This window comes from Loxodonta africana, chromosome 21 (assembly GCF_030014295.1).
Source record: "Loxodonta africana isolate mLoxAfr1 chromosome 21, mLoxAfr1.hap2, whole genome shotgun sequence".
NCBI lineage: Eukaryota > Metazoa > Chordata > Mammalia > Proboscidea > Elephantidae > Loxodonta > Loxodonta africana.
Genome location: NC_087362.1, coordinates 22,154,181 through 22,175,108, shown reverse-complemented (window position 1 = coordinate 22,175,108; position 20,928 = coordinate 22,154,181). Strand labels below are relative to the sequence as shown.

Here is a 20,928-nt window from a genome sequence, read left to right as displayed (position 1 = left end):
CCGGATTCATCTTCCCCGAGCGGCGGCGGCGGGCGCAGGCGGCGGCGGCGGCGGCTCGTGCTTGGCCGCCGGGTCCTGGCAGCGGCGGGGGCGCGGCGCGGGAGCTCGAGCTCGGGCGGCTGCTGAGCCCGCGGGCGCCGCTGGCCGAGCCGCGGCCGCGGGAAGTTGGGCCGCCAGAAGGAGTCCCCGGCAGCCTGCGAGCGCCCGCGCCGCCGGAGCGGAGTTTGTCCGCAGCCGCCCCTCCCCGCCCCCGGGCACCGAGCTCCTCACCTGCCCTCCGCCCACCCGCGGGCCCCTTGCCAACTTCTCCCCGCAACTGAGGCTAACAGGCAGTTCCTGCCCTCTTTTCTGTCCCGACGGCATCCGCATGTCTCCGGACACCTGAAAGCCCCGGTCCAGTCCAGGAGCCTCCTGTGGGAGAGGAGGGCCAGCTCCTCTCGCCCCGCACAGCAACGCGGACAGCGGACGTCTCACCTCTGGGTCCTGTCCCCTCCTTTTTTTCCGGGGGAGGAGGATGGGGTTGGGAACGCTTTCCCCGAGGATGCTCGTGTGGCTGGTGGCCTCGGGGATTGTTTTCTATGGGGAACTGTGGGTCTGCGTTGGCCTCGATTATGATTACACTTTTGATGGGAATGAAGAGGATAAAACAGAGACAATAGATTACAAGGACCCGTGTAAAGCCGGTAAGTGCCTCTCCAGGTTGGGACGGTGGCGGTGGCGCGCCGGGGATCGCGGCGCTGGATTTCCGATGGGTGGCGGTGGGAGCTCACCTGTTTCCTTCCCTTCCTCGACAGCCCCTCCTCCCCCCTCCTTCTCATCCCCGGCTCTCCCTCCTTCCTTCTGCCTCTCCCCATGCCCAAGTGGCTGCTGTCGCCGCTCGAGTAGACTGGAGTTCCGAGCTAGTGGGATTGAATGCCAAACTCCAGTCTCCCCAGTTTTGGAAGAACGCCGTAGACTTCTAGCTCCCCTCCCCCTCTCCCAACAAAGCGAAAGAAGTCATAAACACAGCTGGCTGCCCTAGGCTTAAATACCACCATTCAGCAGGCTTTACGCGTCTGGAGGGACGACACCTCCCCTTGGCTCCCGAGTGCGGTTCCCCGGCACTCGGCTGAGGAGGATTGGGCAGGGTTTGCCAAAAGGTGGGTGTTGATGACTTTGCTACCTCAGGACAACTTTGCTCCCTTTCCTGCCAAGGAACTTCACGTGTGGGTTCCACACTGGAAGGGGACTGTGACAACCTTGGAAGCTCTCACACTAGAGGGTAATCGGATGCATTTGCCTATTTAAAATAAACCTAGAAAGGAAACAAGCAAAAATCCTTCCAAGTTCCTACCCCATTCAAACTTGTCTTCCTTCCCGTGAACACCCCCGGAATTGCAGTTGGACCGGCACTACCTGAAGCCCAGCCCCTCCCTCGGTCCCTCAGCACCCCGGGCCCTTCCCGTCCCTCTTCGCGTCCTGCCGGCTGCTGGTCTCTCCTCCCAGGCGGGGCGGCGCTTCCCTCCCGCAGCTGCAGGTCCGAGCCGAAAGTGCTGTGGCTGGGAACCACGTGAGGGCAGCGCCCTGGGGCGTCCGTCGCCGGCCGAGGCTCCAGGCGTGGTTTCGGGAGCGCCTGGCTCTCTGCTCTGCTGGGCTGTGGTTGAGGTGACCTAAGCTCGCTGTGGACTCAGATGAAAGGTTATTACAGAGGTTTTAGGGACACATTTAGTAGAGCTGTTCGTAAGCGAAGGGCTGAGGCATAGAGGAAGGGAGTGGGCAGCGTAGCCAATGTATCTATCAGTCTCCAAGACCTGTGCGTAATTGGCCGGTTTGTCCGCGGATTTCTTTCCTTCCGTACCTAAGTAAACTTATTCAGCCTTTCTTGGGCCTGAAGGAAGGAGAAAACCAAACCAAACCAAACCCGCTGCCGTCGAGACTACGCAAATGAAATGCTGGAAATTCCCTTTATTTTTACCATTGATGACACACTGTTCTGACAAGGAGGGTATGTGCGTTGTGTTCCTGTTATCAGCTGTTACGTGGTACATTCTTTCTCAGCTGCTTATTCAAAACTGAGAGGAGGTTAGCAGAAGCTTGTCAGTCTGGAAATCAAAATTCTAATGTGATTCACTTTGCTTTTCCTGTCACTTGTGACAATCTTTTTCCCACCGAAAGTTTTCTTGGGTCTTCCCCGACGGTTTGGAGGACAGAAACACTGTTCTGCTATACTGGGTGACTAGTCCTGGCCAACCAGAATTCATATGCTGTACAACTCTCTAAACAGGCTTTTTGCTGAAAAACTAATTGTTTTGAAAAATGTTTACAAATCAGTGAAAATTGTGCTTTCTTGTTTATGGTAAGGTAGAAGTGAAATATGTTATTTTCAGATTGTCATATTGTCAGATTGTCTCTTTTGATGCTCTGTTGTGTGAAAGATTCAACCAGCTATCAGCATGAAAAATCAGGGCGTATGTATACATTGGTCCAATTTCGGAAAAACAAAACATACAGTTTTCTATACAAATTAAAAGTTTCTGCTTGTAAAAAGTGCTAACTTCTAATATGAATAGATTATTTTTAAAAAGTGTCCAAAGAATAGTTAATACATTCTTAGAAGTTTATTTTTTTTTTAGGCTTATCTTGTTTTTGAAATTGTCCAAGTTGCCGCCCAGCAGAACATTTTGTGAACACATTTCTTTAAGAATGTTTCACATTTTAAAACTTAAGTATCTGAAATGTGTTTATTGAAACACACCTCAAGTACAAGCGTTTGTGTTCCTCAACATGTAAACATCCAGGACAAGAAAATAAATTTAATACATTTATTACCCTCCCCCTGCATTTGATATTGGTTTATTTTTTAACATAGCTGTTGAAGTTAAAACAACAGCAACTTTGAATATATTAGTACTCTAATCTTACCTGTCTCCATCTTTAAGTGGAAGAGATACTTGTGCACGCCTGAGTGCCTGTGTTTGTGTGTGCATATATGTGTCTGGGGAGAGAGAAATAAGAATGGCTCAATTGGGAGGCTGAAGAGTATGTGCACCATCTGAGATCACTGTTTAAAATTATCCACCCTGCCTTTTGGAGCCCTGGTAGTGCAGTGGTTAAGAGCTATGGCTGCTAACCAAAAGGATGGCAGTTCGAATCCACCAGCCACTACTCGGAAACTCTGTGGGGCAGTTCTACTCTGTCCTACCCTGCATCTTTAATTTCATGAAATTAAAGTCTTTCATTTACCGTCTTGGCTAAAGTTTGGCAAAACCTTAGTGCCCCCCTTCTGTCACTGTAAAAAACAAACAATGAAAAAAAATTAGGTGGTATGTTGAAATCACAGCCAAAAGTCAAAAAAGGTCACTGAGGACACATCTATGATAGTCATGCAAAAGCAGGAGATAGGGTGCTGTCCAGGTACTTGGGACACTTTTGATCTGCCCTTCCTAAAGAGTAGAGTTGAGGGCATAGTCCATGAAATAAAATACCCTTTCTGAACTTCACTGCAGGGGTTCCAGTGTTCCTCAAACTACATGATGGCTTGTTATCACAATAGCTATCATAGCTTTATGGCTTCAAAACACTTTTGAATAATTATTTCAGCTGATGTTCACAATAGCCTGATATGGTAGAATTTGTTAATCCTCCCACTTCACAGATAGGAAAACTGATGCTTGGTTAAGTTAAATGCCTTTGTTAGGATTACCCACGATTTAATGCGAAGTCTCCTTGTTGGCAAAGTCTAAAACCAAAACCTAAACCAAACCTGTTGCTGTCGAGTTGATTCCAACTCATAGCAACCCTGCAGGACAGAGCAGAACCACCCCTTAGGGTTTCCAGGGAGTGGCTGTTGGATTCAAACTGCTGACCTTTTGATTAGCAGCTGAGTTCTTAAACACTGCACCATCAGGGCTCCTAGCTGTATTTAATATTACACTGCATTCTTAGCTAGCCTATAGAGGCCTTCCTTGAAATGCAAAGAATAAGAAATGAGTCCAGATTTACCTAGAATCCAGGCTAATGGAGATACAGTGACTTTCTTATCTGGTATGGGTGAAATGACCAAGAACATAATTTCATCTTCTCCAAACCCAATCAGAACATAAAGTTCTTGAGAACAGAGGTCATAACTGGTTTTTCATGTCACAGGGATGGATTACCACTGTTAGGTATCTTGTATGTTCTCAGTATCCTCTCAGTATCTACACACTATTATACTGATCTTCCGCCCCCATCTACGAGCTCCTATTCTGAGCAAGATCAAATGCATGCGATCCCAAGGAGACAGTCTCAATTTGTGAAAAATTGTGCCATCCTTGGTATATTTGCAAAACAGAATAAAATTTGTATATCTATCAGGAGTCTGATTTCAAACCTATGGAACTGTAGGACAGAAAGGAAGCTTTGTGTTCATATAATCCATTCTCAGGCCTTTTTGATTTAGTAAGACATTTTTGGTACAATTGAAAGTAGGCAAGTTAACCCAGCACAGCTTCCGATAGATTTATAGCCAACTCTGTCAGGATAGAATATAGGTAATTAAGCTCTCTCTATAAATAGATACACACACACACACAAAATAGATACACACAAAGGTGCAGGTAATTCAAAGGATTGGATGGCTGTTTTCTCCAGCAAAGTACATGGTCCCCTGAATATGCAATCCGATTTCTTTGACTCTCTAGATCAGAACGGGCCCAAGGGACATTTGGAAGCTAATGCTTCAGGAACTCAAACCAAAACAGAGACTGAGGCGTCCTGTTTCACTGTCGTATTATATCAGTGCTTTTTATTCTGAGTATTAATATCTGTGAAGAGCCTGGGGATATTCTGTGTACAAATTAATCTTCTAGCAGATTCATTTAGAGATTACCTGGAAAACCGGAGCCCTGATACATGAAGTTACGTGTATATTAACACCCTTCCTTCCTTCCTTCCTCCCTCCCTCCCTCCCTCCCTCCCTCCCTCCCTCCCTTCCTTCCTTCCTCCCTCCCTCTCTCCCTCCCTTCCTCCCTCCCTCCCTCCCTCCCTCCCTTCCTCCCTTCCTCCCTTCCTCCCTCCCTCCCTCCCTCCCACCTTCTTTTTTTGCCTTTAAGGAGATATCAAGAAAGCTCAGGCAATTGAAAATAAAAGATCTAATAAAGGAGATGGAAGTAATTAGTATTTTGAACCACAGGTAGAGCTTATAAGACTGATAGAGTAAAATGTTTGTTCAGAAGGGTGTCCTTATCCTCTGAGGACATGTGTGAACGTCCTGAAAAAGAACTCTCTACCTTGAATCTCCTAAGTTACTCTGTTCCCTGGAAAAAATCCAAATATGATTAAAGGTCAGTGACTTGCAAGGTTAAATTTGCCTTTAGGGTAGCATATGCAAGCCTGTTTACATAGAAGTAGGCCTTTGGCATCTTACGGTGTTCTTCTTTCTCTTTGGCTTCATAACCCAAGTCTTAGTGTACCCCAGCGTATTAACTCTTGGGATAATTTTCATAAGTTTGTCATTCCTAGGTCAGACTGTGTCATTATTTTTGTTCTCAGTGCTGTATATTCTAGCTACACTGGCAGACTCCTAGGTTTAGTTTCTTAGAATTTGATGTTCAACCCCATGTCTACTTCAGTCCATCATAATTGTAAATATCGAAACATATATTTCTTGGTTGGTCCCCTTCTAGAGTATCAAGCTCCCATTTAAAAAATACATTTCATAGAACCATTTCTTCTAACTAGTCTCTTCTGTTTTAGTTTTCATTCTTCAGATCTTCTTGAACTTTTATGTCTGTCTACCTCTGGTGCCAACTCAGAAGTAAAGAAAGTACGTTTTTGCAAGATGGGTGGATAAGGCATTATAATTGGAAGACTTGAGTTCTGTTCATTATTTGCCAGCAGTGATTATTCAGCCCTTTCTTGAGGGCCTGTGTCTTTTTTTGGATGACAAATGGCAGTGACTGTTGTAGGTATGAATAAACCCACTGCTGTTGAGTCGATTCCGACTCATAGCGACCCTACAGGACAGTGTAGAACTGCCCCATAGAGTTTCCAAGGAGCGCCTGGTGGATTTGAACTACTGACCTCTTGGTTAGCAGCCGTAGCTCTTAACCACTATGCCACCAGGGTTTCCTGTAGGTATGAATAGGATGGGTTATTTTTTCAAATATATTCCATTAGACTAAGTCAGCTTGAAAGGTGCCCCCTCCACTTTTTAACATGCAGCCACATGAGACCTTCCCACGTTTTTCTGTGAAGAGGGTAGTGCCTTTTGCAAATTCAAAATCGAGCTGGTATAACTGCTCTTAGCTAGTTAGTGTTTGTCCAATGTAAAAAAAAAAAAAAAAGTTTGTGTTTGTCCAATGTGAGTCAGTTAAAAATGTGTAAAAGCTTATCGAAGGCTTGTTGACAAAGTTAATATGTATTTTCACAATTATTTTTCTTGCTTTCATGATGATTTACTTTTCTATGAAAGCCTAATATATGACATGTATAGTTTCTTCTACAGAAACCATGTTGTCTTCCCGCAATGTATATGTATGAGTTCTAACTTTCTACATCACAGCAACTTTCCCTGATGTGAAATTGAAACTTGCTTGCCTGAAGTTACCACAATATTCTTTGCAAACCTGCTTATAAGTTTTAGTCATAATATTCCCTTAGGTTTCTCAATCAAAGAGGTTAGCCCATAAATTCATCTAGAACTCAGGTGGGTAGTGCCAAGGTTTGATGATTTACCATTGCTATTTTTTTTTTCATTTTAGAATATGACCTATTGTTTTTAATAGTACCTTAGATTCACCTTCTTAAAACATTTAAAGCTGAGACTCTCCCTAAACTTTTCTAAGAATGCTTAGAAAAGACATGCAAGTAATCCACTTAGAATGAGGCAATCAATGTACAACCTGCTGGGACCATCTGGTGTCTGGGGATGCTGGGAGGTGGGGGTTTGCTGTCCCCCTGAACCATAGGAACACCCCCTGTAGCATCTGAACTTCAGAGCTGGACTGGGGCTGGGCCAGGGCTCAGGTGGCTGGCAAGATTCCTGGGGATGTAGGATTTCATCTACTGGGAGAATTTTGTGGCCTCTTTGAGTTCTTTCATATTCCAAGATCTGGAATCAATCGTGGACTTACCCTCCCTAAATTAAGGAGTGGAGAACCCTCTCAGCAACCTTCATGCAGTGGAATGATTTAGCAATATGGCTTTAGTGGTTTATGTCCTTTAGTTATCTATTGAATAGGAACACTTGGGGAGGGAAAAAAAAATACAGCCTCAACGTTGTGGAGTGAATTACATAGAATGCGTGTTTTTTTTTTTCCCCCCGGAAAGCAGGAGGAGGAAATCCCTTATTTATTTAGTTCTTGCCATTGTCAGCTCTGAAAATGGGATATTGACCATTAGATTTTGAGACATTGTGGGCTGGCTAATGGAATGCTGGTTTTGTCAGCTCCTTACAAATGTGCACTAATCCTGTCAAGCTGTTCTAAAGAGCTGAACTATATATATATTTGTATTAAGAAGTATTGTAAATTAGGTGTTAATTGAAATCCAGAAAGTGGACCAAGGAAGTGTTTGTCTTACTCAGTGCTTCTCCTGCAATTTACATTTATAGTTTAAGATAAAATATAACATTTGCTTTTGCCTTTTTTTTTTTTTTAAAGCAGTGTAACTTCTTCAAGTGATAATAATTCTAAAGAATCAAAAGCATGCATTAAGTAAGTCAGAATTACTTCCAGGTATATTATTTTTCCTGAAACAAAATCTAATCTTTTGTGATAGTATGCTCCTCAAAACATTCAGTTCAGTGATTAAAAATGATATTGCCACAGATTCTAACACATCGTGCCATGTGACATATCGGGGGAGTTATTGCTGGATGGGGACAAAAACTGTATAATTTATTGTCACGATTTGAAATTTTCTGCGTTGTGGAACTTCCTATTGATGACACTTAATTTGCACGATCAGGAGAGGTGGCGTGGGAAGAGGGTGGAATAATTTCTCCCTACATTCATTTCTTACCCACGACCAATGTCAGCGTATGAGGAGTGTACCTTAGGGACACTTCTGATGGCTCCTGGCCAGGTTGCCAATATCACTGTCTTCTGAGTTCTCTTCTTTGGCCGGGACTGGATTTGAAGTGTTTATTGGGATGATGTCGGGTTCTTGTGCAGCTTTGGAAATCACTGTAGCATCAGCTGAGTTGACTGACTGTCCTGCAGAGATGCGACTGCATTCCTCTGCCCTGGTCTTTTCTGACCAAAAATCCTTAGTAGTTGAGTATTTATATTTTGTGTTTTGTACTCAGGTTATTGCTGTGCTTTAAGACAGTTCAGTATGCCTCCTTGCATGGAAGTAAAAACCTTGAATGTACCCCAGGGAAGAATATTGTGCATAATTCACAGTGTTCTATAGAATGGAGAACTTTCAAGAGAATCAGTTCTTGGACCCATGTACCTCACATGTCTAGAATTATCTTCATGACTCATGCCATAATAACATACCCCCAAAAAACCAAACCCACTGCTGTTGAGTCGACTCCGAAAGCTGAAATAGAGTCTCCTGTCTTCGACATAACCCCATCAAGGAACATTATTATTACCCCTTTTGGGCACATGAGGAAATCGAGACTCGGGAAGGTTAAGTAGATTGGCTGTTATCACCGATGGCAAGTGGTGAGAACGTGAACCCAAGTTTCCGTATTCCAGAAGCCTTCTTTTTTGAGTGATGGAGTTTGTGCCATGGGCATTCATCCCTTGTGATTATCTTTAGTGAGAAAACATCTTGTCTTTAACATTCATGCATTTTATAAATTATATAAGGTATTGTCAGAGTAAGGCCAATACTTTTTAGTTGAATGGAATATAGTGCACAGTCTACTCCCTTTGAAGAGAGTATTCTCTAAGTGTGGAGAGTTACAGATGAAATACCCCAATTACGTATGAAATGTATGAAAATGCATATGACTAATTTTACAAAGATTAGGGAAATATTTTAGTGATGGATAGCACACAGGGGATACTGCTGCTGTCTGATCCAAGTACCTAAATTGTGACAGTAGGCTTTTCATGTTGGTTAAGGCAGGAATTGAACAGAATTTGAGTAGCATTCATTCAGTCATTTATGTTCAGTTCCTGGCATAGTCCTGGCGTTTTGCTTGGTACATGTTAAGTTGTTTCACACTTTAGATTTGCTGAGTATTCATTGAATTTGTAATTATGAGCCCATAAAGAGTGTGAAGAACCTTCTTTCAAATGCAGGCGATTCAGGGAAGTAGTTTACAGTGTACATTATGTATGTAAATGATGTGTGAATGCCTTTGAGAAAACAAATATGTTGTGTGAAGGTTCTTATAACTTCATCTTTTTCAATCCCAACTTGCCTGAAAGCCAAAAGGTCAAATACCTAAAAACTTTTAGGGATAACAGGGTCCAAATAAACCACTTGAAATTTCAGCCCACCTTCCCACATTTGAAATATTTACTATTTTACAATTTCTTTGAAGACAACATATTACTTTTAGAAAATTACCATGTTTTCTAGGCAAAAGAGCTGCTGCGTGTACTTGTCCTCTGTCAAGTGGATAAGCACAAAATCTTGTAAAACAGGCTTCCCTTTCTCGACTTCTTTTGTAAACCTGAGAACACACACCACCACCCACTGCCATCGAGTCAATTCCGACTCATAGTGACCCTATAGGACAGAGTAGAACTGCCCCATAGAGTTTCCAAGGAGTGCCTGGTGGATTCGAACTGCTGACCTCTTGGTTAGCAGCTGTAGCACTTAACCACTATGCCACCAGGGTTTCCAAACTTAAGAATAATGGGAAGTTTGTGTGTGTGTGTGTGTGTGTGTTTATTTATTTCAGTACTGGGAGAGACAGTATATACCTGGACCTTGAGTGGAAGGTGACAGACAGGCAATCACCAGAGTAGGAATAATCGGGATTTGCCCTCTGGAATGAGTAATGAAAGTGATGACCTAAGTCAAGGCCTGGTGTTGCCTTGTGTTTCTGTGTGGAAGAAGATTTGTGAACAGCTTGCTGGGTGAGCTAGTGACTGAGGAAGAAGGTATTGGTTATAGACTATACCTCCAGTAACTCTAGGGTATGTTATGGAACTCTTTGGGGAAACGAAACTTCATACACAAAACTGTAGGTGCTGTAAACAGGTATTCTACAATACATCTTATTTTTATATTGAACAGCTGCCATAAATTAGTGTTTTAAGGCAATTGACTTTTGTCTCCCACTGATAGAACTAGAATTAGAATCCACAACTCTACACTTCATGTACTGTCCATGGTGTTTAATATTTTTTTCAGTATGGGTACATTTTTGAAAATTGATGCTGGCTTCAAAAATCGTTTCTTGAGGTTTTAGGGAGGCAGAATAGTATATCTGTTAAAAACTTGGGCTTTGGAGTGAAATTGACAAGGATTCTAATCCTGGACCACCACATAATAACCATGTGTGACTTTTGGCAAATTATTTAACCCTTATGATTCTGTCTTCTAATCTGTTAAATGGAGATAATATTATGATCCTCATGCTATTATTACAAGAATTAAATGAATGTAAATTATACATTACTGTGTCAGGAACACAGTAAACACTGCATTGTTTTCACTTATAGTGGCATTTAATATATAACAGGTAGTGAACTTTTTTTTTTATAAATCACAACTACTTGTCTATGGGAAAATGATCTTTATAAAAACATGTGGCATAAAGGTCTTTTTTTTCTTACCATGTATAATAATGCTTTCATATCTAAAGTTCAGTTAGCCTTGAGACCTGAGAGATTAAAGCCCCCCAAGAGAACTTTTTGTTTGGGGGAGGTATCAGAGTAACCAATATACATACTTTCTATGTGTTGTATTCTTGACTCTTTGCTCATATGTCTAATATACTGCAAAAAACAGTATAACGGTAATTTTTAATTCACATGGACTAATGGACCCCTGGAAACCCTGGTGGCAAAGTGGTTAAGTGCTATGGCTGCTGACCAAAAGGTTGGCAGTTCAAATCCACCAGGCGCTCCTTGGAAACTCTATGGGGCAGCTCTACTTTGTCCTATAGGGTTGATATGAGTTGGAATCGACTCGATGGCAACGAGCTTTTTTTTTTAAGTGGAGACTTGGAGTAGCGCTTGGCTACTCACCAAAAGGTTGGCAGTTCAAACCCACCAGCTGCACCTCAGGAGAAAAGATCTGGTGATCTGTTCCTGTAAAGATTACAGCCTAGACCTTATGGGGCAGTTCCACTCTGTCCTATAGGATCACTATGAGTTGGAATTGATTCGACTGCACACAACAATAATATGTGAATAGAATTTTCGCTCCACAGTCTTTCGGTAATTTGTGGCTCACGTTTTACTCGCCACCTGTATTAACTCGAAGAGCTTACACATTCGCAAAATATGTTTACACAAAGCTAAGTGTAAGCACATAGCTCTATGCTACAAATGTTCATTAATTTATTGAACGTTGATTGAAAAGTCTGCAGTTCACATCCACCAGGTGCTCCTTGGAAACTCTATGGGGCAGTTCTACTCTGTCCTATAGGGTCACTATGAGTCAGAATCAACTCGACGGCAGTGGGTTTGGTTTTTGGTTTTTACTGAATATCTACTATGAACCATAGAGTTATTTTGGGGGTTATCGCAGTATGGAGTAAGATACAGTGCCTGATCCAGTGTAGTGTCATTGTACTATTTGCAGGTAGATGACAGTTTCTATTTAAATAATGGTCTATAAATGATAAAAAAACAAAAAACAAAAAACTTTTTTTTTATAAATGAGTCACACAGTTGTATGCTAAAGTTATTTCAATTTAGCATTTGAAAACGGGCTTTCTTATGGATTATAATAATCAGAATGTGTGTTGTTGTAGTAAAGTCTTCCTGAAATTTTCTTTACTCAAGATATGTGAAGAATAAGCCTTGTAGGAATGTGACAAATTTAGGTACTTTGTGTTCTTCTTGTTGTTAGGTGCTGTCCGGTCGGTTCTGACTCATAGCAACACGATGCAAAACAGAACGAAACACCGCCCAGTCCTGTGCCATTCTCACAATTTTTGTTATGCTTGAGCCCATTGTTGCAGCCACTGTGTCAATCCATCTCTTAGAAGGTCTTCCTCTTTTTCTCTGACCCTGTCCTTTACCGAGCATGATGTCCTTCTCCCACTTTATAGACTTTGTTATTTGAAGTGGAAGGGGATTGAAAGTAGTTAAGTCAGGACTTTTTTTAGACCTCCAAACTTTTGATTAGTAGTTGAGCCCTTAACCTGTTGCACCCCCCCAGGGACTCAGTTGAAAGAAATCAATAGTTATTTACCCAACTATTTGGAAGTAATGTGTATTAGCAGTCATGATTTCAATGTATTTTTTTCTCAAACATCTTAATTTTAAAACGTCAACTTTTTATTTTTAACATTGTCTAATTGAGTAAATTTCTGGTTCCACTTAATATGATTATATTAAATACATTTAAAGGAACATGGTTCACTTTCCTTGAGTTTACAGGTCAGATGAAGTAAAAACAAAACAATAAAAAAAATGGATGTCTATTCTTTTTACTTATGCAACTCTACATTTAAAAAAAATTTTTTTATTGAGTTTTTGGTGAAAGTTTACACATCAAGTTAGGTTCCCGTTTGACAATTTCTGAACAGATTGTTCAGTGACATTAGTTACATTTATCACAATGTATCAACATTCTCTCTGTGTTCTGTTTGTTCCCCTCCAGTACTCTAGTGTCCCTGCCCCCTTATCTTCTCATCTTTGCTTTTGAGTAATTGTTGATCTTTTGGTCTCATACTGATGGTTTTTATGTAGAGTACCGATCTTACAGGTAACGTCCTTTATTTTGTGTGATCTCTGTTTTGTTAAAGGGTAATCTTGGGATAGGCTCGGTTCTAGATTCGAAGAGTGTCTCAGGGCGATAATCTCAGGGAGTCCTCTGTTCTCTACTGTTAAACAGTTTGTCTGGTTTATTATAATTATTATAAGAATTTGAGTTCTGCTCTACATTTTTCTCCCATTCTATCCTGCACCATCTACCGTGACTTCGGTCAGAACTGTCAGCGGTGGTAGCCACGAGTTCTTCTGGTCTCAGGGTAGATGAGGTTGTGGCTTGTGTAGACTTGTTTCTTCTCTGAGCTTTTGGTTATCTTCCTACTGTTTTGCTCCTGGCATGTAGAGACCTGTAGTTGTGTCTTAGATGGCTGCTTGCAAGCTTTTAAGACCCAGACACAACTCACTTCACTAGGACGCAGGTCATGATTTTTGTGAACTATGTTATATCAATTGACTGAGGTGTCCTAGGAGACTATGGTCTTAAGCTTTCAAACCCAGAAAATCAATCTTGGAAGGTGTCTGGTTATGCGTGTGGAGTATCCATATTTGTGTCTTCAGTGAATATACGTGCCTGCACCCACAAATTTGAATTTGCACGTACCCACAGATACTGCAGTGATTAAGAACTTGGCTGCTAACCAAAAGGTTGGCAGTTTGAATCCACCAGCTGCTCCTTGGAAACTCTGTGGGGCAGTTCTCCTCTGTCCTGTAGGGTAGCTGAGTTGGAATTGACTTGAAGGCAACGGGTTCGTTTTTTTTAATACGTCTATCTATTCTCACCTGTATATGTACCGTACCTAGCCATATGCCAATATGCCTATATCCATCCATATGTGTTCAAACACTTGTTTTTACTTTGATTGTGCAGTGCTTAGTACACCATATTTGGTGCCACTTTTCCCATCACCAAAAGAAATTAAAATCACAAGTTTCTGTGATCTAAAGTACTTCCCCTCCCCCCTCCTTTCCCTGATAACCACCAAATGAACACTGGCCTCTCTACATCTATTCTTGTCTTCTTATAAAAGAGGGATCATATAATATTTGTCCTTATATGCTTGACTTATTTCACTTAGCTTTATGCCCTCGAGGTTCATCTGTGTGAAAATGGCATGGGGGTGGTGTCTGAACCTCCTCCAACCCCACAAGGGGGAAGGAGAACCAAGATCAACAGTGCACAGCTGACTCCCATAAGACGGAGGCCAGAGATGGCTTCTCTCTCCGCAATCTTTACCAGTTCTGACACCAACCATCCCTCCCATGGCATTCTCTACTTTTCTGCTGGGTTCAATAATTCATCGCAGTGGTCACGTGGAACTCACAGACTATATTCATAGTTATGGGGTTTGTTAAGGAAGTAACAGGTTGCAGTTCAGGTTCAGGAACACTCAGGATACAGTTATTCTATCCGGATAGTGTCTTCCCAGCTGTGCTCGCAGGCACACGTCTCCCTGGCCCTCGGCCTCTGCCCAGAGGCACTCAGCTTTTTCTTTCCATGGGCCAGGAAGCCCTCCATGACATCTGCTGCTGAGACTCTGCTGCCGGGTTTCTGCTGCCACTTCTCACTCCCTTAGTGTTACGGTTCTCTCTCTCTTCTGGTTCCAGGAGCTTCTCAGTGCAGGGATCCCAGGTCCAAAGGATGTGCTGGCTCTTACTTGGTAGTTGTGGCATCTTCTCTTTACCACCACTGGGGTGGCTCATTTCAAGCCCAGCAGGATGGCAAAACTGACCACTCCCCTTGGTGGGCCACAATTACCCTATCACACAGTTCCACCCATTCACCTGGGTGGGAATTACAAGGCCATGGCGAGAAAGGCCATATTAAGGAATTCATTACGCCTCAATGTTTTGTGGACTCACAGTTGTTCTTTATGGTTATGTAATATTCCATTTTCTGTATGTACCACAATTTGCTTATCCATTCATCTTTAGTGGGCACTTCGGTTGTTTCCATTTATTTGCTATTGTGCATAAAACAGCAATGAACACGGGTGCGCATATGTCTGTTCATGTCATTGGTTTTAGGTTTCTACGGTATGTACCTAAGAGTGGGATTGCTGGATGATAAACCAAAACCAAACCCGTTGCTGTTGTGTCAATTCTAGCTCATAGGGATCCTGTAGGGCAAAGTAGAACTGCCCTATAGGGTTTCCAAGGAACAGCTGATGAATTCAAACTGCTGACCTTTTGGTTAGTAGCCAAACACTTAACCACTGTGCCACCAGGGCTCCTCTGGATGATAATTTTAATTTCTAATTTTTTGAGACAGCACCATACTGTTTTCCATAGTGGTTGTAGCATTTTATAGTACCACCAAAAAATGGATAAGGGTTCCAGTCTCCCCACATCTTCACCAATATTTGTTATATATATATATATTTTTTTTAAATCAGTGCCATTTTAGCTGAGGTAAGATGTTGTCTCACTGTAGTTTTGATTCGTGATTTGTATCTCTCTAAATGGCTAATGATCATGAGCACCTTTTCATGTGTTTGTTGGCTACTTGGATGTCCTCTTTGGTGAAGGTTTCTGTTCATGACCTTTGCCCATTTTGTGATTGGGTTGTTTGTCTTTTTCGTTGTTGAGTTGTTGCAGTTTTCTATAGATTTTAGAGATTAGACCCTTATTGGAGAAGTTGTTTCTGAAGATATTTTTCCCAGTATGTAGGTTGCCTATTTACTCTTTTAATAAAGTCTTTTGATCAGCATGTGTTTTTAATTTTTATAAGGACCCATTTATCTATTTTTTTCTTCTTCTATTCATACGTTTGTTGTTATGTTTGTTATCCTGTTTTTGTAAAAGATTAGGTTCCATAGTTTTCTCCCTATGTTTTCTTCCAGGAGTTTTATGGCTTAACATTTAGGTCTTTGATCCATTTGGAGTTAGTTTTTGTATATGGTGTGAGGCACGGGTCCTGTTTTATTTTTCTACAGGTGTGTATCCAGTTTTGCCAGCACTATTTGTTCAATAGACTGATGCTGTTCTACTGGATGGACTTTGACATCTTGTTGAAAATCAGTTGACCATAGATGGGTGGGTTTAATTCTGAGTTCCAATTCTATTCCACTGGTCTACGTGTCTCTCATTGAACCAGTACCAAGCAATTTTGATTACAGTGGCTGTATAGTATGTTTTTATATTGGGAAGTGTGAGGCCCCTTGCTTTGTTCTTTTTTTTTTTCCAGTATTCTTTGACTATTCGGGGTTTCTTTCATTTCCATATGAAGATGGTCAATAGATTTTCCATTTCAGTAAAGAATGTCTTTGGGATTTGTATTGGAATTGCATTGTATCTGAGATCACTTTAGGTAGAATTGACATATTCAGTAAAAGTCTTCCAATTCATGAGCATGGGATGTCTTTCCTTTTTTGTAGGTCTCTTGTACTAATGTTTTATAATTTTCATTGAATAAGTTTTTTATGTCTCTGGTTAGGTTACTTCCTAGGTATTTGATCAATTTGGGAGCTATTGTAAATGATACTGTTTTCTTGATTTCTTTTTTGGAGTAGTCTTTGTTAGCGTAGAGGAAACCAACTGATTTTTGTGTGTTGATCTTTTACCTGCAACATTGCTAAATTCTTTTATTAGTTCCAGCAGCTTTCTTATGGAGTATTTAGGATTTTCAATGGGTGGGATCATGTCATCTGCAGACAGAGATAGTTTTTCTTCTCTCTTTCTGATTTAGATAACTTGTATTTGTCTTTCCTGTCTTATTGCTCTGGCTAGGACTGCCAGTGCAATGTTGAATAAGAGTGGCGATAATGGGCATCATTGTCTTTTCTTGTTCTCAGAAGGAAGGCTCTCAACCTTTCTCCATTGAGTATAGTATTGGTTGTTGGTTTTGCATATATTCCCTTAATTTTGTTGAGAAATTTCCCTTCTGTTCCTATTTTTTTGAGAGTATTTATCAGGAAAGTATGCTGAATTTTATCAAATGCATTTTCTGCATCAGTTGATGTGATCATTTGGTTCTTTTCTTTTGTTTTATTTTTGTGGTGGATGACATTGGTTGGTTTTCTAATGTTGAACCATCCTTGTAATCCTGGTGTGAATCCCACATGATCATGGTATATGATTTTTTTGATCTATTGCTGAAGTTTGTTGGCTAGAATTTTGTTGAAAATTTTTACACCTATATTCATAAGGGATATTGGTCTGTAATCTTTTTTTTTTTTTTTTTTTCATAATACCTTTGCCTGGTTTAGGTATCAGAGTTATGCTGGCTTCATAGAAAGTGTTCTGTTGTGTTCTGTCATCTTATATGTTTTTGAAGAGATTGAATAGGATTGGTGTCAACTCTTCTCTGGAGGTTTGATAGAATCCTCCAGTGTAGCTGTCGTGTCCTGCACTTATTTTGTGGGCAGATTTGTGATGACATCTTCAATTTTTTTGTTGTAGTGGGTCTGTTTAAATTTTCTACCTCTGTTAGTATTAGTTTGGGTAGATAGTGTGTTTCCAGGATTTTTTTCATTTCATCTAGGTTTGCAAATTTGTCGGACTACAACTTTTCATAATAATCAGTTATTATCTTCTTTATCTCTGTTGGATCAGTTGTAATGTTACCAATATGATTTCAAAATGTGGTTACTTGTCTCTTTTTTTTTTTTTGTCAGTCTATCCAGTGATTTTTCTATTTTATTGATCCTTTCATAGAACCAACTTCTGGTTTGTTGATTCTTTCTATTTTTTTGTTTTTCTATTTCATTTATTTCTACTCTGGTCTTTATTATTTCATTTTTTTTTTCCTGGTATCTTTGACTTCTTTTGCTCTTCCTTCTCCGTTTGTTCAAGTTGTTGATTTCAGTTAATGATTTTAGATCTTTCTTCTTCTTTGATGTAAGCATTTATTGCTATGAATTTTCCCCTGAGTAATGCTTTTGCTGTGTCCCAAAGGCTTTGATATGTTGTTTTTTCATTTTCATTTGATTCTAGAAAATTTTAAATTTCACTTTTGATTTCTTCTTTGACCCAGTAGTTTTTTAGTAGTGTATTATTTAGTTTCCATGAATTTACTTGTTTTTCCTACTCTTGAGTTCTAGCTTCATCCTGCTATGGTCAGTGAAGACTCTTTGCATGATTTCAGTCTTTTTAAATTTGTTAAAGTTTGTTTAGTGTCCTAGCCTATGATCAGCACATGGTCTATTCTGGAAAATGATCCTTGTACGCTGGAGAAGAATTTTTTTTCTGATGCTGGGTAGAATGTACTATATGTCTGTTAGATCCAATTGGCTTATGGATTTAGTTAAGTTCTCAATGTTCCTTAGTGGTTTTTTTTAGATGATCTGTCTATAATTGAAAGTGGTGTGTTGAAGTCTCCTACTATTGTTGTGGAGTTGTCTATTTCTCCTTTTATATTAGTCAGTATTTGTTTCATGTATTTTGCTGCATTGCTGTTAGGTGTGTTTATATTTATAATCATTATGTCTTCTTTTTGGATGAACCCTTTTAATATTATGTAATGTTCTTCTTTATTTCTTATAATAGATTTTGATTTAAAGTGTATTTTATCTGATATCAGAATGAACATCCCTGCTCTATTTTTGTTTGCTGGTTGCATGGAATATTTTTCTCCTTCCTTTTATTTTCAATCTGTTTGTGTCCTTTTGTCTAAGGTATTTTTCTTGTAGACAGCAAAAGAATGGATCCTATTTTTTTTTTAATCCATTCTACCACTCTCTGCCTTTTGCATGAGGCATTTAGACCATTTACAGTCAAGATTATTACCGAAAACAAAGTGTCTACCTCACTCATTTTGCCTTTTTTTTTTTAGTGTTTTGTATCTTCCTTGTTTTTTACTCTGATTTTTCTGTTTTTGTTTGTATTTGCCTGCTTTGTTGTGATGAGCCTTTTTGTTTTCTTTCTTCTTTACTTGTGAATGTTTTTTCTTGGTGATTTCTTAGTGGCTACGACATATATTCCATTACACAACTTACAATTGCAACAATGTTTAACATATGAACAACAGTTAACATACAACTTTAATACAATAAACCCTTCCTGATATGCTCCTCCCTTTCCCGTTTCTGTTGGTGTGTCTCCATTAACATCAATAAAACCCAACAAACTACTCGTTGTTGAGTCGATTCCGACTTACAGTGACCCTATAGGACAGAGTAGAACTGCTCCATAGGGTTTCCAGTGGGGCCCTGGTGGATTCGAACTGCTGACCTTTCGGTTAGCAGCTGTAGCTCTTAACCACTATGCCACCACTTATATTTGGCAAGTTTACTTTGTGTTTATTTCTTACAGACTTGATTTTATATCGTTTGTGGGATTTAATTATTGAGTTTATTCCCTGAAAATATCATATACTTGGTCCTTATGATTGCCTGTGTTGTTGCATTTTTTGTAGATCTAGTGCTCTCTTGAGTTATTTATTTCCCCAAATATAGATGTGAATATTTATTTAATACTCTTGCCTTTCTATTTGGAGAACTGTCTTGATTGTAAGACTTGCAAAATTTGTCTGGTACTGGAAAATTTCCAGAGCTTCTGTTTGTTTAGGAATGTCTTGATTTTCCTCTTGTGTTTGAATGACAGCTTTCCTAGGTAAAGAATTCATGGTTGGCAATGGTTTTCGTTCAGTATTTTATGTATGTTGCTTCATTGTCTTTTGGACTCTAGAGTTTCTGGGGCGAAATCTGCACTGATTCTTATGAAAGACTTTGTTATATGTCTTGGTTACCTAGTGCTGCTATAACAGAAATACCACAAGTGGATGGCTTTAACAAAGAGAAGTTTATTTTCTCACAGTCTCGTAGGCTAGAAGTCCAAATTCAGGGCATCAACTCCAGGGAAGGGTTTCTCTCCTTGTCGGCTCTGGAGGAAGGCCCTTCTCCTCAACCTTCCCCTGGACTAGGAACTTCTCCATGCAGGGACTCCATGTCCAAAGGATGTACTCTGCTTCTGTTACTGCTTTCTTGGGGGTATGAGGTCCCCAACTTTCTGCTTGCTTCAGTTTCCTTTCATCTCTTGTAAGATAAAAGGTGGTACAGGCCACACTCCGGGGAAACTCCCTTTATATTGGATCAGGGACGTGACCTTAGTAAGGGTGTTACAATCCCACCCTAATCTTTTTTAACATAAAATTACAATCACAAAATGGAGGACAATTACACAATACTGGGAATCATGGTCCAGCCAAATTGAAACACACATTTTTGGGGGGACATAAATGAATCCATGACAGTATGTTACATTGCATTTTTCTCTTGCTGCTTCCAGAATTTTTTCTTTGTCTTTGGTTTTCAAGAATTTTGTTAGGTTTATGGTGCTAAGTTGATCTTTTTGTGTCTTTTCCTATTGGAGTTCTGCGTTTGCAGACTTGTTTCTCTGTTGAGGCCTGGGAAATTCTCTCTGATTAAAAAAGATTAGCTCTTGGAAAATTGTTCATTATGCCTTTATTGTTGTCATGGTGCTCCGGGATGCCAACAATTCTAATGTTAGATTTCTTAATTGAATCCCACATTTCCTTTTGGGTTTATTCGCTTTTTGTTCTTTTCGTCTGTTTCTGTTGACTTGATAAATTCAGCTATTTTCTCTCCTAGCTCATTTATTCTGTCTTCTGTCTGTTCAACTCTATTGTTGAGTGTTCTCTTGCTTTATCTAGTTCAATTTGCTTTATTCTTCAGTTCCAGTAGTTCTCTTTTTTTGGATGTTTTCTATTTCCTGGTAAGTCATTTTGTTCCTCCATTTGTTTCCTGATATCTGCTAGTTTGTTTTCTGTGTGCTTTTTCTTTCTTTGAACACATTTGGCACCACAGACTTAAAATTATCTATTCTTTGCATTAGTCTGGCCTCCATAGGAGAAATTTTCTCTTATTTATGTTTTGTTTTTAATTGGTCCTTCTTCACTTGTGATTTTGTGTATTTTAACTACTTTTTGTTGCTCTTGGGCCATTTTGTTAAATTTTGTATTCTGGCTTTTGTGGGCCCAAACCAAAATGCCAGGCCACACACCACCAGCCACTCTGAGGGAGAAATATGCAGCAGTCTATCTCTGCAAAGACTCACAACCCTGGGAACACCACTTGGCAGCTCCACTCAGCCCCACAGGGTCACTATGAGTCAGAATCAACCCAGCGACAGTGGACTTGGTATCTTCTCCTGA

General features: G+C 40.4%; 1 protein-coding gene across 1 annotated transcript in view; it reads left to right on the top strand.

The window, feature by feature from the left end:
• The first annotated feature begins 215 nt into the window (after window positions 1-215).
• The window catches only part of TLL1 (tolloid like 1), a 253,243-nt gene continuing 232,530 nt past the window's right edge, over window positions 216-20,928 (top strand). Inside the window, exon 1 of the mRNA XM_064273593.1 lies at window positions 216-683. Within this exon, the coding sequence (XP_064129663.1) occupies window positions 515-683 (169 nt within the window). The 5' untranslated portion in view covers window positions 216-514. The remainder of the gene's footprint in view (window positions 684-20,928) is intronic.